This window comes from Hyperolius riggenbachi, chromosome 8 (genome assembly GCF_040937935.1).
Source record: "Hyperolius riggenbachi isolate aHypRig1 chromosome 8, aHypRig1.pri, whole genome shotgun sequence".
NCBI classification, from domain to species: Eukaryota; Metazoa; Chordata; class Amphibia; order Anura; family Hyperoliidae; genus Hyperolius; species Hyperolius riggenbachi.
The window spans coordinates 99,806,153-99,822,923 of record NC_090653.1 but is presented as its reverse complement, the minus strand read 5'-3'; the positions used below and the strand labels follow the sequence as shown (position 1 = coordinate 99,822,923).

General features: G+C 42.4%; 1 protein-coding gene across 5 annotated transcripts in view; it reads right to left on the bottom strand.

The window, feature by feature from the left end:
- DOCK11 (dedicator of cytokinesis 11) overlaps positions 1-16,771 on the bottom strand; it is a 404,878-nt gene that overhangs the window by 259,366 nt on the left and 128,741 nt on the right. For all 5 annotated transcript variants that reach the window (XR_011023561.1, XM_068250928.1, XM_068250930.1 and 2 more), the window contains 6 exons: positions 7,225-7,409; positions 6,580-6,645; positions 4,505-4,597; positions 3,553-3,676; positions 1,718-1,839; positions 1,486-1,569 (listed from right to left, as the gene is read on the bottom strand). Coding sequence is in view for 4 of the 5 variants with exons in the window: in XM_068250928.1 (XP_068107029.1) it covers positions 1,486-1,569; positions 1,718-1,839; positions 3,553-3,676; positions 4,505-4,597; positions 6,580-6,645; positions 7,225-7,409 (674 nt within the window). In the remaining variant the exon portion in view is untranslated. The remainder of the gene's footprint in view (positions 1-1,485; positions 1,570-1,717; positions 1,840-3,552; positions 3,677-4,504; positions 4,598-6,579; positions 6,646-7,224; positions 7,410-16,771) is intronic.

Sequence of the window (16,771 nt, the reverse complement as noted above, 5' to 3'; positions counted from 1 at the left end):
GCTGCATGATCTGATCTTTCTTGTATTCAGGTATTGTCATTTTGCTGTATGTCACCCCTAAATATTGTATGTATCCCTATTTATTGTCCAGCGCTGCGTAATATGTTGGCGCTTTATAAATACAATAAATAAATAAATGAGGAACAAAGAAGTGAACCATGTTGTATTTTATAATTTCAGCAGGGCTACTCCTCCTAGATGCTGTATTGCTGGCAGGGGCAATGCTGGTCCTTTATGACTGTGCCCTTCTAAGCCTTACCAGTTGATATGTATAGAGGACATGATGCTGAGAACAGGTAGATATATACTAAACCTATTTGCATTCTTGGTTAATCTCATCTGGACTTGGAGACAGAAACATGATAGCTACATGTTATACGGGAAGCATGATGACTGTACCTGTTAATATACATAGAGGGATGATGGTTGCATTCCTTATGAGTCACATGTTATAAAAGGAGCATGATGGAAGCACATTTACATAACCAGGAGCCTGGAAGATGCATTATAACTTTTGGAACATTGCAGGGGGAAACTCTCGAAACAGGGAATATGGGCTCATGGCATGCCTGGTGATGTGAGCACCACCATAGCCCATGATATAGTTAGCGTCTTTGCCAGTTCCAACGGGGTAGTTTGAGTGCAAGGCCGTGAAGTTTGGCTATTGTATAGCCGAGCACCGGCTAGCGGTGGGGAGTGTAGTGGTGACTGAAGCCAGAGTTTGGCTACTGTACAGCCAAACTCTGGCTACGGATAGAGGCGGTAAAGGGTGTTCAGCTGCTATGTGGCTCTGGTGATTCGGACGACCATCGCTATAATATAGCCAAGCATCAGGAGGTTAATTTGGGCACACGCAAGAATGGTGGGCCCTTGGCTAGATTTCCCAGCAAGCTCATGGTGAACCAGAACCCCTAGGAGTGTGTAAGGGGCTACAAGGGATTAAAAAGCCTCCTTACTAAAATGCTAACGCTATGTTTTACATAGTATTTTAGTAAGGAGGCTTACAAGTCCTGCCCTATAGAGCCACATTAATCTATGCCATGCACTGATGAGGATCAACCAATCTGAAGCAGTCTGTATGCATGTTGGATTAGTTTGGCTCTGTACAGTTAACAAGCATCATTGCATTCCAGCGGTTCTGGTGTGTTTAGCTATCAGGGACAACAAAGGGACTATTTGCATATTTAGCAGTGATGTATTGGGGGAGATCTCATATGCTCCCTCTAACTTGAATAATCACAAATACCTTCTGTTTTAAGAAGGCAAAATTCTGTTTTAGGTTAGTTACGGTGATAGTAGAATATTAGTAACATTACCGACATTCTACTATCAGCATTATCCTGCTCCCAAATTGTTGCATGTACATAGGAAGACAGGTACATTAAATGGATGCGGAGGGTGCTCGGTGTGTCTTACTTGGGGCAGCACAGTGGTCAGAAACATCATTTTTGTTCAGTAATTCCATCATGAAGCTCAGGCAATTACCTGGGTATAGACTGTGGACTCCAGATGACTACCAATTTTAAAAAGTGGTTTAGCTCCATCCACCCATTTGATATCATTGCTGCTCTGTAGGGGAACATAGTATAAAAAAAAAGTTATTGAAGAATCAGCTTTGGAACTTTTATTTCCTATGATTAGAGACGTTCTTCTGATGCACATTGGTGGCACGCATGTATCCTGAAAACAGGCGCTACAAACTTTGATAAAGTTATACCTTTCTTGTATCTGGGTCAGTGTGGATCAGATATCCAGGGGGGAGACTGGCAGAAACTGGCAGCTGCTGCTCAGAGGTGATTATTCTGCCCTCCTTCAGTAAGCGGACCCAGCTGTATCCAACTATAAAACAGATAATAACAGATGATTCTGAAATCTACCCAAAATTGTAATCTACTGTGCACAATGTTAGTGTCAAATCTCATAGGTACTCATAGATTACTCCCTTTCCCATCTATCAATTAGGCAATCAACTTTATTGACGATCAAATACAGTGTGGATGATCGAAAGCCAATTTACTAGTGGCCCACACATTACAAGCAAAATCCTATGCACTAATCTGAGCGATGTTCTGCCTCCATGCTCTGAGACCAAAAATTGATTCTGGGTCAATTTTAAGTCATATGAACAGTAGCAGATTCGTTTAAGATTGACTGCTATTTTCCATCGTTTCCGATCAAGTAAATAGGTTGATTCAGCCAAATATCGGCCAATTTCCATCAATTCATCAGAATGGGACATAATTGATTCTTCCCTGATGCAATAAAATAATCAAATCAAATTGTTGGTCTTACAGGAAAATTGAGTAATGTATTGACACCTTTACACAATCCTACCAGATCTATGAGCCAAAAGACTGAAAATACCCCAAGCAAGTGACAAGGTTGTACAAGATTGTTCAATCAAGATTGTATGGTGTATGGCAAGCTTGAGGGTGTAAAATAAGGGTGTATGACACAGGGAAGGGTGATAGTGCAGCAGATTTATTAAAACCAGCGAACTGAGGCAAAATTTCTGCATTTGTGATCTGGGTGTCTACTCCACGTTTGCTCTGATTTCCCTTGCAGTTAAAAATCACACTATTATCCTTACAGCTGTAATGTAAATATTCTCCAGACTCTCAGATCAGCTAGTCACCCTGGCAACTAGAGGGAGTGTTTAAAGGCTCTCCAAGAAACATTTTATTAATAGGTTTTTCAATTTCACTTTATGTTTGATTTTATTTTACATAAAATATATGTTTTTATGACATCTATAGAATGCAAGTTTTCTATTTTGCCAGTAAGTATATCAGCCCTAAATACTTCTTGTCCAGTGGCGTAGCAATAGGGGATGCAGAGATTGCATCCACACCAGGGCCCTTGGGCCAGAGGGGCTCTCCCTCAATCTCAGTATTAGCTCTTTATTGATCCTGTGCTGGTAATAATCACTTCTATATTTGCTTTGAATGGTAGTAATAATTAAAAAAAAAACTGTTCCCAATCCCCTTCTTGCACCTCAGACACTATGGTTGTCCTTGGAAGGTTTTTGTGTGCAGTATCAATTGTTATGTATACAGTGCTGGCTGGGGGGGCAGGCAGAATTGTAAAACTTGCACTGGGGCCAATAGTGCCTTAGCTACGCCCCTGTTCATGTCTATTCCCATTTTCATTGTTACATTACTAATATCAGAGGCAGAACATTACTGGGATCAATCATGATGCAATGTTTTTTTTAGAAAGGACACCTAACTTATCTATGTGTCTTAAATAAGAATGGTCATTGCCGCTCACACATCAGCTTTTGCCAGTGCAGCTTAGACGGGGAGAGGGAAAAGATTGGTTGAAAGAACAGACCAGTCTTATAGTACATATCGATAAAGAAAGCCTTTACTAGTGACATAATGGCTTGTATCTCACAGAAAGCACTGCCTCTACAAATTGTTTAGCTTTACGGCGGGCACATATGTAACCAATTAGAGTCTTGCTTCATTTGAAAGCGGCAACTGTACAACAAACAGGCTAATTTTCATCCCAACGGCATGGTGTCCGATGATTTTCATGAATCATTTTTACCAGGCGTCTCAGCGCTGTCATGCTTCTTGCTGGTCCCCTTTGAGTTGATGTCACAGCTGACATGATAAAAGGTAAACAACAAATGGTGCTTGTTGTGGAGGTGCAGAGGAAGCTCGATTTTTATCTGCAAAAAAAGATGTTCATTACACAGTTTTAGTCGAATTACAGGAAAACTCTTGCACGGCACACAATGAAAAGTCTTTAATCCACACATAGTTGCTGAAGAAATTCACTACTCTGTGTTCTCTGTTTAGCCAAATTATAGTATCTAATTAGCTCTTATCGGCAGCTGGAAATAGGCTTCAGGATTTCTGCCTAGGCAGTTCTCCCCATACATTTAACACTTAAGCAGGCCATATATACGCATCGATTTTTATCAGCAGATTCGATCACCTGATCAAACCCGTTATCTATCTGTGAGGCAAGAAGCCACATAGTTCAGAATTTCAATCCATTCATGGCAAAAATCAATTGAAATTACGAACAGATCACACAGTAAATTTTGGTTGATCGAACGCATAAGGGAGCAGCGGTAGATACGCAGATCGAACAGTGCAATCAATTTTCAATAGATTTTATGGTGAAATCCATTGAAAATCTGTGTGCCGTATGTGTGTGTGGGGGAGGGGGGTTGGATCCCCCTTTGATCAGATTCATCTGTTTGTTATATAGTACAACAATCTAACCGGGTATGGCTGCCTTCAACCCTTTCAGTGCTACTTGCTACAGTATAACTTCAGGTTGTTTTTTTTTAGTATTCCCACAAATTGTAATGAAGAAATTTATCTCCATGAATGTTATCATGCTATCCACTTTAAGGATAATTATAGGGATAAGCATCAGTGCATTGGTGATTAATTCAAATGTACTATTACATGCATTAACATAAGAAGGCTGAATTTGGGCTTACTATACTTATTTTAGGCATAAATGGAAATAAAAGCTGACTTACCTCATCATAGAACTCTGGAGTTTGATTGTGATGCAGAACAATGGCAAATGCCTTTGTGGTGAATACGGGTCCACCAGGCTTTCCATAAATACACTGCAATCAATGAAAAGACATGATATCATATGACATTTTTGATAGGTGCAATATTAATATTCAGACACAACATATAAAGCATAAGGTCACCTAAATTTGTTGTTTCTGTTTCACCTTTGTAATATCACCAGTGACCTTGGTGTTGGCTATCTGAATTTGAGCCCCAAATAGGCTTTTCATGTGTGGCATTTTACAGAGTACAGAACAATGGTAAAGTGAACGCCACAGGTGGAGCCAGAACTCAGGACAGGTGGGGAATGGCCTTAGGGGATGGGGGGAGGTTTCCCCCCTGGGCTGCATCCTACCCCTGTATTAGAGCCGCGGCCATTGGGAGTCCATGAGGAGTGATTAGTGGCATGGGAGGGGGGCCTGAATGCTTTTCCTCCCTCTCCTAGGCCCCACCCTCCTAAATCTGCTGTGTGCAGTTATGTGGAGAAGAGGTATAGCGACAGCTTCTCACCTGTTCCAGCCTGGCTGCCTGCAACAATATCTGCCTAATCCTGCACCACGGCCGCTTAGCTCTCCACTTCCTGGTCCCTCCAAGTTGCATGATCACAGTATATGGGCAGAAGTCGGTGATATTCCCATTGGTCGGCGGAGTTGACTCCCATATGAGTTGGGGAGGGTCTCTTTCCCCCATGTAATGTGTCAGCTGGCCTAGTGGACCAATTAGGGTTGGCACAGATCTCTATCAGGTTACTACAGAAATACTATAGGCCTCATGTCCTCATGCCCACAACTGTACTCCCAGCTCTACCCAACTGCCCTACTATTATATTAAATTGATGTCTAGTTATAATTTCCTGTAAAGTGAAGCTGAGCCGAGTAAAATTATTTAAAATAAACACATGATGTACCTGCAAATAAATATCACATACTTACCTCCCTGTCAGTTCCTCTCAGAAGCTCAACATTTTCTTCTTACAGTGATCCCTTCCAGTTCTGACAAGATTTTGACAGAACTGAAATATATAAGCTTCTGTCATTTTATATTTCAGTTGCTGTCAGTTATAACTGAAAGGGCAACTGATAAGCAAGGTAATGTCCATGTTTCCCTATGGCTCAAGTGGGTTATATTACAGCTTAACAGCCTGATGACCTGGGAGCTGTTATTGGGTCCTTCTCTCTTTCACTTTATTCAGTTTGTCATTACTGCTACATAGCGCAGATCACAGCAAGGCCTAGACTTGCTGTAATTAAAAATGTTAGATTCTGTTGCTTCTTGAGCCAAATTGAAAAATTCCTGTGGGGAGATCTCAGCATTAAAGAGTCTGATGTTCGAAGCCAGCAGATGATTCAACCTGCCAGCAGCTAACCACAACCAGATTAGTAGTATGTAACTTTCTAAGATACACTCGACAATGAATGGATTAAACATTATTAGCCGCCAATATTCTTTGTTATGTTCATTGTGCTACACTCATCCTTCCCTACAAGTCACTTTACAAGAAATAAATTCCACTTATCTTCAACCACATACTCTATAAAAAACATGGTCTATTAAAAGACCACGATCACAAGAAATTGAAAAACTTCAAATACATGTATACACATACAAAGAGGTGGTGCATTTCTGAGACATAAATTACTTTTCTCCTATGTGGCCATCACTTTCGCAGTGCTCCCCAAACCTGTCCTCAAGGCCTACTAACAGTGCATGTTTTGTGGAAATCCACCGAGGTAGTTAATCAGCTCTGCTGAGACACTAATTACCTCACCTGTGCATGTTAGTGGTTTTCTGCAAAACATGTACTGTTGGTAAGTCTTGAGGATAGGGTTGGGGAACTCTAACTTACAGTATATAGTAGAAATCTGACAGAAGTGACTGGTTTTGGACAAGTCCATCTCCTTATGGGGAATTCTTAGTATCCTTATGGGGGATACTTAGTATCCCCTTCATTCTTTACAAAAGCACTCAATGGAAATGATCTATAATATGGTTTATGTGTATGTATGTGTGTAGAGAGAATGATAGAACAAACCTTCAGTGGCTGCGCTTCAGGCTCATCCGAATCTCTGAATTCAATCATCACTGCTATATTCCTTGCCTGAAAAAGAAAAGACAGGCAAAACTCAGCTCTTTCCTACAGTATATGGGCACATAGGAGCAGTAATAAGAGCCTTAAAGGTTACCCGAGGTGACATATGACATGATGAGGTAACATGTCATGTACAGTGGCAAGCATACAAATAACTAGGCCGTGTTCCTTCCTTTTTTTCTTTTTCTGCCTGATAGAACATTCAGGTATGCAGGTATGGAGTCTCTCAGGTATTCAGGTATGGCGTTTCTTTTCATTTGAGACCTAGTCAGACTATAATGTAACCCACACTGATAAGGAATTACAGCCATAAAACTCTTTTCTGGTAGAGATAAGATTTAGAGTGGTTGGATATATTAAAAAAAAAGTTCAATAGTGCATATATTTTAGCTCTGGAATACTTCAAAGATTGTCTCGTAGAGCACACACAATAAAATGTTAAAAACTTAAAAAGTAGATTTAAACATGAAATAAAACTGTGGGATAGCTTAAAAAAATTATTGTGGGCGGATCGATACAATTGTTTCTCTCATCAGCTTATTATCACCTCAGGTTCACATTAAGCTTTCATTGAGACTCTCTACTTACCTTGGCAAATGATTTCTGGCTATCATATTTTAAAAGCAGTGGGTAGACATAGAAGTGGTTCCTGTAGGTGGTGAATGGATAGCAATACTTAGTCATTTCCGGTACAAATTCTTCCACCTCCATAGCAATCCTCTGATTCTCCTTGTTGTATGGCCTGACCGGCACATAGGAGGAAGTAACACAGTCTGATTGGGAGATATAAAATGTAATTAATTCACATAGTTTGCATGTAAAAAGTCTTGTCTAACTCTTAATACACACAGGCTGATTTCTCACTTATAATGAAACAAGATGAGTTATGTCCATCATCATCCAAACTGTTGCATCTCTCATGCTGTGATGTGATGTGGTGTGTGTGGTGATGTGTGTGGATGATTTTGTAAAAGTCTAGTAAATATAGGGAGGTTACACTCTGTAAATTTTCAACATCCAATTAAATGCAGCAGCCAGTTATTAAATATTTCCCTGCATCTTATTGGCTGTGTGAAGTAAACAATATTTGGCCTATATATTACTGGTCATGACTGTAAACCTCTCTTAGCAAACGAACCTCCGTGTGATCTTAAAGGCAGGGTTCACTGAGTGAGGCAAAAGCGGCACTGGAAATTTGGGTGCACCAGGCGCCACCATAGGCCGTAATGTAAATTACGGCTATAAATTATAGCGAAGCTCAGTCAGTAATATGGGCGTCATCAAAAGACGGAGCCCAGACTACGATAAAAACAGCATAATTTGGCCGCCAGCAATAGATGGAAGCCAAATTATGTCTTGAATAAGCGGTGGCCTGGAGGGAGAATGGTAATTAACAACACCGGGACTTTTGCAGGAACAGGGTGAGACATTTTTCAGCTTCACCCTGTGCGTAAAAGTCAATGGGAACCGTGTAAAAAAAAGGTCAGATACTTACCTATGGAGAGGGAAGGCTCTGGGTCCTATATAGCCTTCCCGCTCCTCTTCCGGTGTCCTCAGTACAGCGCTGTCCTTGGAAACAGTATTTGACCAATTTGGTCAAATACTGCTCGCTCCGCTGACGAAGGAGGCTTTGGAAAGTCTTCGAGAGCCTGAGTGCTCCCGAAGACGGGCCACTACATACTGCGCATACGCAAGCGCCCTCTCTCATGCGTACGCAGTATGGGGCCACCTGTCTTCGGGAGGACTCGGCTCCAAAAGACTTCCGAAGTCCCTGCGGCAGGGGATTCAAGCACGGGAGCCAGCACTGCACCAAGGGTACCAGGAGAGGAGAGGGAAGGCTCTATAGGACCCAGAGTTTCCATCTCCTTATTTAAGTTTTTTTTTGTTTGTTTGTTTGGTTTTTTACAGACGGTTCCCATTGGCTTCAATTACATGTACAAGGGTTCACAGTTGTTCAAATCCCATGCATTTTCACGCAATGCGAAATCGCACATTACTGGATACTTAGACGGTTTACTTTTTTGAATTCTGAAAAAAAGTCTCCACGTCACAGAAACTCACAGAGAAACCCGACAGTGAAGGACAGGAACCTCCCCTGGAAGGAACCTCATCAGGTACCCGTGGAGACATGTTTGTTTGGGGAGCTAATGGGGCATACACATACATTACACAATTAATGTACAAATAAAGATAAATAACATTATATAATGCACAGAATTGCTTTTGGCCCTCAGACTGGTCCTACAACAATTTGTTTCTCAATATACTTGTCTGCTGCTTACACCGATGATAGCCCACCACCACACCCAACAGTGAAGGACTCACAGAATAAAAGGATCCTAACCTAACCGGGTCTAAATGAACATTTTGGGTCTCCCTCACCACAAACAACCACTTTGTTTACAAGCTCCAGCTTCTAGCACAATGACCTCAGACAAATAGAAACCTCTTAGTGTGAAACTCCACAGGTTTTTATTTCCATATAAGGCTCCAATAAAACCAGCACATTCACATGCAGGATACCAATACACACTTGAGCTACATGTAGGCTTATGGCTTCCATGGTGTCTCTCTCTCCACTCTGCTGCCAATCTCAGTCCACCTCATCTACAGTATCTGAGATCACTACATCCAGACCACTCAACTAGATTCATCATCAAGACTGACCAGGAGCCCTGTAGCTTGCAGGGATTGGGACTTGAGTCCTCGGGTGACAGTTCAGGACTGAGTTTTATACATATGGGTCACTAGTCTAGAGGCTTCAACCATGTGCTGTTGGTATGGAGGATAGAAGAGGGATGGCGGTGCAGTGCACAACAGAGTGGATTTGAGTAGAAGAGGTGAAGAACAAAGTACTTGTCCTGCACTCGACTGAGACAACCCAGTACTCTCGGCATAGGCGGACCTGACCGGCCACCTCGCCAAGCATGTGTATGAGGCTTCAAACATAGCTTTCATTTGCAATGGAGTTCCAGATTTCATTCATCTGCTGTAACGAATGTGGAATTCTCTCCGTGGTCAGCGCACAGGACGCGCGCTGACACTGCGGAAATCCTCCACAAGCGTATAATCTGAGGGAACCCAGCAAAAGGTGCAACGCACCTGTAGAGGGGAATTCCTGTCGGCAGATGGAGCTGTGGAGTGCAGAGGAACAGATCCTCTGCCCTGCCACGGATGCCAGATAGGAATTGTACGAAGGGAAGCAATGCAAGGCAAGATAGCCCTTAAAGAGAGAGAGTATAGCGACAGGGTGTATGTCTGTCCACCAATCTAGTTGCCATCCAGCGACGATGAACACACAACCATGAAGATCAAGTGAGAAGGCAATCGCAGAGATGGTGATTGCTGACAGCGACACAAGAATTGAATAAGCACAGAGGAGGAATGTATGTATGTCCACCAATCTCGTCGCCAACCCGCGACAGTGAACACACAACAGTGGAAACCAAGTGAGAACGCAATCGCAAGAGATGCAATTGCCAATGAGAATGAGCACAAGGACAGAATGTATGTGTGTGCACCAATCTAGTCGCCAACCCGCGACGGTGAGCACACAACAGCAGAAACAAAGTAGGAACGCAATCGCAAGAGAGGGGATTGCCAGAAGCGACACAAGACTAAGCAAGGCAGACCATAAGAGTAGCAAAGGCACAGCAAACGACAATGAGAAGATAAGGAAAATAACAAACGCTAGCTAAACGCGAACACCGCACTCATTCGCAACAGCTAACGCGTTTACATCGTGGTCTCCGCACGTTAAGCGCAACAGAGACAAGCACGCCACCCTAACTAACCAACGCCACACAAACACGAAACAGAGAACGCGAACGCTTGCTTAACGGTTACCATACTGAGCCTACAGCAAGCGTTCGTATCTGAAAAAACAGAGAGAAGGAGCAGCCAGCAGCAACCGCAGCTCTGGCCTACGCTCACAGACAGAGTACAAAAGGAACCACCGCTGCTACTGCTAGAGCGAGTGCGATCCAAACAGACAACCGAACAGAAACAGAAATAGGTCAGATAAGATCCACCGCTCTTCCGCCAGAGCGAGCGCGATCCAGGTTCAGGGACAGGACAGGAAGGATCCACTGCTCTTTCCGCCAGAGCGAGTGCAATCCAAGTACAGAAACAGAGCTTCGTAGGATCCACTGCTCTTTCCGCCAGAGCAAGTGTGATCCAAGCACAGAAACAGAGTTAGCAGGATCCACTGCTCTTACCGCCAGAGCGAGTGTGATCCAGACAGATAAACAGATGGGGCTACCAGTATCAACCGCTGCTCTGGTTAGCACCCCTGGCAGACAGAACGATTTCCTGTCGACCACCGCTGGCGACAGGACAATCGCAGCAGAGAGACAATACAGGCAAAACAGATAATGCAAGCTGACTGCGCTATAGGGATGCCTAATACAACCCCCCGGAATACTCTACGATAATCTTTAGCAAACAATTGCAAGGCTGACACTCCAGGAGTGCAGTAACAAACCATTATGACCAACGAAGGACTGTGGGATCACATGGTATTTATGCTGCAAGCCTTCAAGGGAGGCGACTAGGACATTTGCATAATCAGTATATGCAAATTGTATTCCTTTAATATGCTGCGCTCACATGCACTTGTAATCTTCTTATAGTTGTATCACTCAAAAGAAAAGAGAAATAGAACCATAGCATAATACTGTATTATAACAGTGCCACATCCCTCACACCCAGTGCCAAAACATTGGTAGTGATATCTGCCTGTGTATCCACCACAGTCCACCAGGTCACACAGGTCCTCACCATATACTGTCGCTGCCAGCCACAGACAGCAACATTAGCACCTCCACAATTTTAGACCATGTGCGTTCCCTCAAAGTTAGCACCACCACCAGCATACGTGGCCTCTCACCTTCTGCTTCGCTGTCCAGATTATAAGACAGCAACTGCGCTTAATCACCCAGCGGGTCTCTCTCAGCCAGCCCTTTAGCAGATAATTTCGTAGGAACAGAAGCTTCACATCAGCCTAATAACTGAAAAGCTCCACATAGGGTAAAACCATCCACTTTAATAAAATAAGTAAAAGTAGTGCACTCACATATTTCCAATAAAATAAAATCTTGATTTTATTGGAAATATGTGAGTGCACTACTTTTACTTATTTTATTAAAGTGGATGGTTTTACACTATGTGGAGCTTTTCAATTATTAGGCTGATGTGAAGCTTCTGTTCCTACGAAATTATCTGCTAAAGGGCTGGCTGAGAGAGACCCGCTGGGTGATTAAGCGCAGTTGCTGTCTTATAATCTGGACAGCGAAGCAGAAGGTGAGAGGCCACGTATGCTGGTGGTGGTGCTAACTTTGAGGGAACGCACATGGTCTAAAATTGTGGAGGTGCTAATGTTGCTGTCTGTGGCTGGCAGCTACATTATATGGTGAGGACCTGTGTGACCTGGTGGACTGTGGTGGATACACAGGCAGATATCACTACCAATTTTTTGGCACTGGGTGTGAGGGATGTGGCACTGTTATAATACAGTATTATGCTATGGTTCTATTTCTCTTTTCTTTTGAGTGATACAACTATAAGAAGATTACAAGTGCATGTGAGCGCAGCATCTTAAAGGAATACTGTTATACACATCTTATGCTTGATGATTGGTGCAGCGATCCATGGAAACGTAAATAAGTCATTGGACTTTTAAAAGGACTTTTATATTATTGAACTTTTATGGGTTTGGTATTGATGTATTATATTTGAAGAGGGATTGTCTATATTTCACAAAGTGAGCGCACAAGACATAGATTAACTCAGTATATGCAAATTCCTCAGCAGAGCAGGTCTGAAGCTTGCAAGGCAAAGACAGGTCTCTTATCCAGAGACCTGCCTCCCACAAACTTAAGGAATGGTCAAACAGCTTTCAATGTACAATTCAAACAGCATACAGTGCATTACGCGATGATACTTCAGTGAAAACAAAGTGAAGAGATAAATAATTGTATCTAGCCTCCTTCTCCTAAAAATGACTTTTGGATATCCCAGTTTTATGTTATGTTTAACTACTCTAAGACCGCTCCACGCCAATGGGCGTGGCCGCGGCGGCAGCCCAGGACTGCCTAACACCAATTGGCATCAGGTCCTGGAGCTGGCTACTGAAGAAGATCACGTGCAGGATGCGCGCTCATCTCCTTCTCGGGGGCGGTGCTCCGCCCCATCTTCAGTCTTCGAGCAGCTATTGCCCCTCGGGAGACTGTTAGATGGCGTGATCGCTGTCTATTTACACAGTGCAGCGCTGCGACCAGCAGCAGCGCTGTACTGGGGACAGCCGTGTGACACGGCTGTCTTCCTGGAAGACAAGAGAGCGATCGGCTCTCATCGGCAGAAGCCTATGACAGCCGATCGCGTGATTGGCCGGCTGGGGGGAAGGAGGGGATTGGAGAAAAAAAAAGCTAAATATAGTAAAAAAAAAAAAATTAAAAAAACATGAACATTAATATTGAAAAAAAAAAAATAAATAAACACAAGGGGGGCGATCAGACCCCACCAACAGAGAGCTCTGTTGGTGGGGAGAAAAGGGAGGAGAGGGGGGAAATCACTCATGTGCTGTGTTGTGCGGCCCTGCAGCTTGGCCTTAAAGCTGCAGTGGCCAATTATGAAACAAACAGCCTGGTCTTTAGGGGGGTTTACCACTGTGGTCCTCAAGTGTTTAAAAACTTTAAAAAGTAGATGTATTTGTTTTGTCTCAGCTGAATGTAACTGTCTGTCTCTATGAGTGCTCAAATATATGGACTATTGATCATTTGTATCTATCTTCTGAAAGAGAACTGGGCTTCCTAGATCAAAGTGTTTTATGGCTGTAATTCCTCATCAGTAGTCCAGACTGGGTCCCCACTGGAGAAAAACTGTCAGTTGCATGCTGAAAATTAACTGTTTCAAGCAGAAAATGAAGAAAAGCATCACAGCATATTTATTTGTGTGCTATGCACTGTACATACACATGTCTATCTCATCATGTCACGTAGGGTTCCTTTAAAGGAGGGGGGGAGGATATTTTTCAAAGGCTTTGCTTTTAAAATAAATACAGTTTTTTTTTGTTTGGTTGGTTTTTATGCACAGAATCATCCCTAGAGAGGATACATATTTAATTTGCTAAGTTACAGTGTAATTGTCAGTAAGTTGTGCATAGGAAGAAACATGGGAAAATCTTGAACTCCAGCAGAGGTCACAGAAAGGATGCTACATGGATGGATCATTATTTCTCAAACCTAGTTACACATAAAGTAAACAGAATCCCCTCTCAGGCATTAGCTGCACTACAGTCACTTGGGCACAAAGCTAAAACATGATTTTTAAAAGGTTTTTTTTTTTTTTGAAACTATAGTTTACATTAGAAAACACTCTAAGGATAGTCAAATGCCTAGTTTCCACATAGTGCAATTTTTTTTTTCGTGATGTGATGAATGAAAAAAATAAAAATAAGATAGTCTAATGCATTTCTTCACATTATGCGCCTGAATGTCAAATGCAAAAATTTGCTTGCATTTTACATAGAAAGCAACGGAGGAGAAATTACTCAATATGCAACCTGCATGAGAAAATGTGTATACAATTTGTAGGGTTTCTTTCTCGATGAATCTTGTAAGTACAAGGTGAACAGAGGTGCCAAAAAATAAAAATAGATAAATCTTTTAAAGCATGGGGAGGCAGTGGTGGACTTACCACATCCAAGTAGACACAAAAACGTATTAACGTTTAATTTTCTGTTAGATTTTCTGTTAGATTTACCTGCCAGATAGATAATTTCCAACATGTTGGAAATTATCTAACCATCTATCTGCCTAGCAATTAAGCATTGTTCTACTCAGCAACAGATAACCAGCAGACAATGCACCAGAGTCAATGACCAGTCTCTACCAGTACTTTACAGAAAATAATCTAATTTTACACAAAATCTAACACAAAATCTAACAGAAAATTGTATGGTGTGTACTATGCATAAAACATAGAAAATGTATTGATACACTTCTAGGTTCTTTGCAACGCGTTTTGCAGGTATGACCCTGCTTCATCAGGCAGTGAGGTAGGAGTATATGGCAAATGAAGGTCTCAGTCTGGGCCAAGCACTTCTTGTAGGGAACAAGATTACCTAGGCGAGATGTAGGGAGAGACCGGGAGCCTAATGGTGTAGTATCATTTGGTATAAGAAGGATGGAAGTACATACATATATACTCACAAAGGTGGGTTGCAGTTGCAACCACCGTATAGGCCTGACAGGAATTAGCCATCCCGGTACTACAGGTCCTGCCAGATACTATGTGGTCACTCTCCTGTCGTATGATAGACTTTCCAGAACAACTGCAAAGCTATTTCCTCCAAAGGAGGTCTGACCGGCATTGGGTAGGATGGAGGTGTCTTCTGTGTATTCTATTTTAGTGTTTCTTTTAAGAATTATAAATAAAAAAGAGAGAGGTAATCGCTTACCTCTCCAGATGACACAGACACCAGTACAACTGGAAAAAAGTCTATTCAAAAAAACAATCTGACTGTATAACATTTGCGCATTTTCTTTCTCCTGTGTGGAAATTTACATGTGAAGTCTCACACGTATAAGGATCCATTCCCACTGCGGCAGCATCCATCTATGAGACACGATGCCAGAACTCATTGTGATGCGAGACCACATCCGAATCCCTCTAGCTGTGCCATGCACGACTATGGCATTCAGATGTGTGACGCGATTTTATGCTGCATGCCATCTGTTTTCCCAGCACGCAAATTTGGATGCAGTATTTTGACTTCAATAGGCTGAAAAGAATCGCATCTGATTTGTGTGCGGTGAATCGGACAGGAATAGCAGCAGTGGAAACCAAGCCAGTAAAGTATTTGCTTTATTTTTTGTCTTCAAGGGAGGGCCATCATTATTATACCTACAGCAGCCTGAGTGAAGTTGCTGTTTATATCCTTTTTAGCCATGTTGTCTACTACATATACAGCAAGGTCCCCAGTATCCAGCACCAGCGGGGAACACCTGCTGCCAGATACATGTGCTTGCCAGTTGCTTGATCAACCAGCTGAAGAAGCACAAATCCCCCCCCCCCCCTTCCAAATTCAGAGTAAAATACTCACTGAGTCACCAGTGATGTTGTGTAGCCTTCCTGAAGCGCCTAGCAGCTTTCTGGCTTCCACTATGTACAGCTCCCCGCGTGTCACCTGACGCACATCAGGTCACTTGTCACGCTGAGAACTGTGCACGGAGGACGCTGGAAACCCGCTAGGGGCTACAAGATGTCGCTGGAGGCTTGATGACTAATGGCCGGCATCCCCCTCTCCCCCCAAAACTTCAAAGTACAGTCCCCATTATCCCCTCAAGCATGCCGATTAGTTGAGATTTTCGGTTGCCTGAGTTCCGGATAACGGGGACTTTGCTGTATATGTAAATTGTTATTCCAGTCTGTGGATTAGTCCTTCAAATGCTTTTATCTTGTTTGGTTGCCCCTTCAGAAATTGAGTATCCCTCCTATTACTCCTTGTCTGTGATCGTTAAAAAGGTGGATACCAGAAACCCACCTTAATAGGTTTGCTGGAAGAAAGAGCCTTCATTTTACATTGGACTATAAGGTCAACAGTTGCCCCAGCAACCCAAACCATGGAGTTGATTCACAAAGGTTACTTATTTTTCACCTTAAGTGTAAGGAGTGCTAATGCATTAGATAAACAAATAAGGAGAGATAATTCATGAGATAAATAGATAAGGAGAGCTAAACCATGAGTTATGTTAAATAAGGAGCGCTAAACCATGAGTTATATCAAATAAGGAGAGCTAAACCGTGAGTTATGTCAAATAAAGAGAGCTAAACCATGAGTCATGTCAAATAAGGAGAGCTAAACCATGAGTTATGTCAAATAAGGAGAGCTAAACCATGAGTTATATCAAATAAGGAGAGATAAACCATGAGTTATGTCAAATAAGGAGAGCTAAACCATGAGTGCTGTTAGATAAGGAGAGTTAGACCATGAGTTAAAGAGACACTGAAGCGAAAAAAAAATGATATTATGATTTGTATGTGTAGCACAGCTAAGAAATAAAACATTAAGATCAGATACATCAGTGTAATTGTTTCCAGTACAGGAAGAGTTGAGAAACTCCAGTTGTTATCT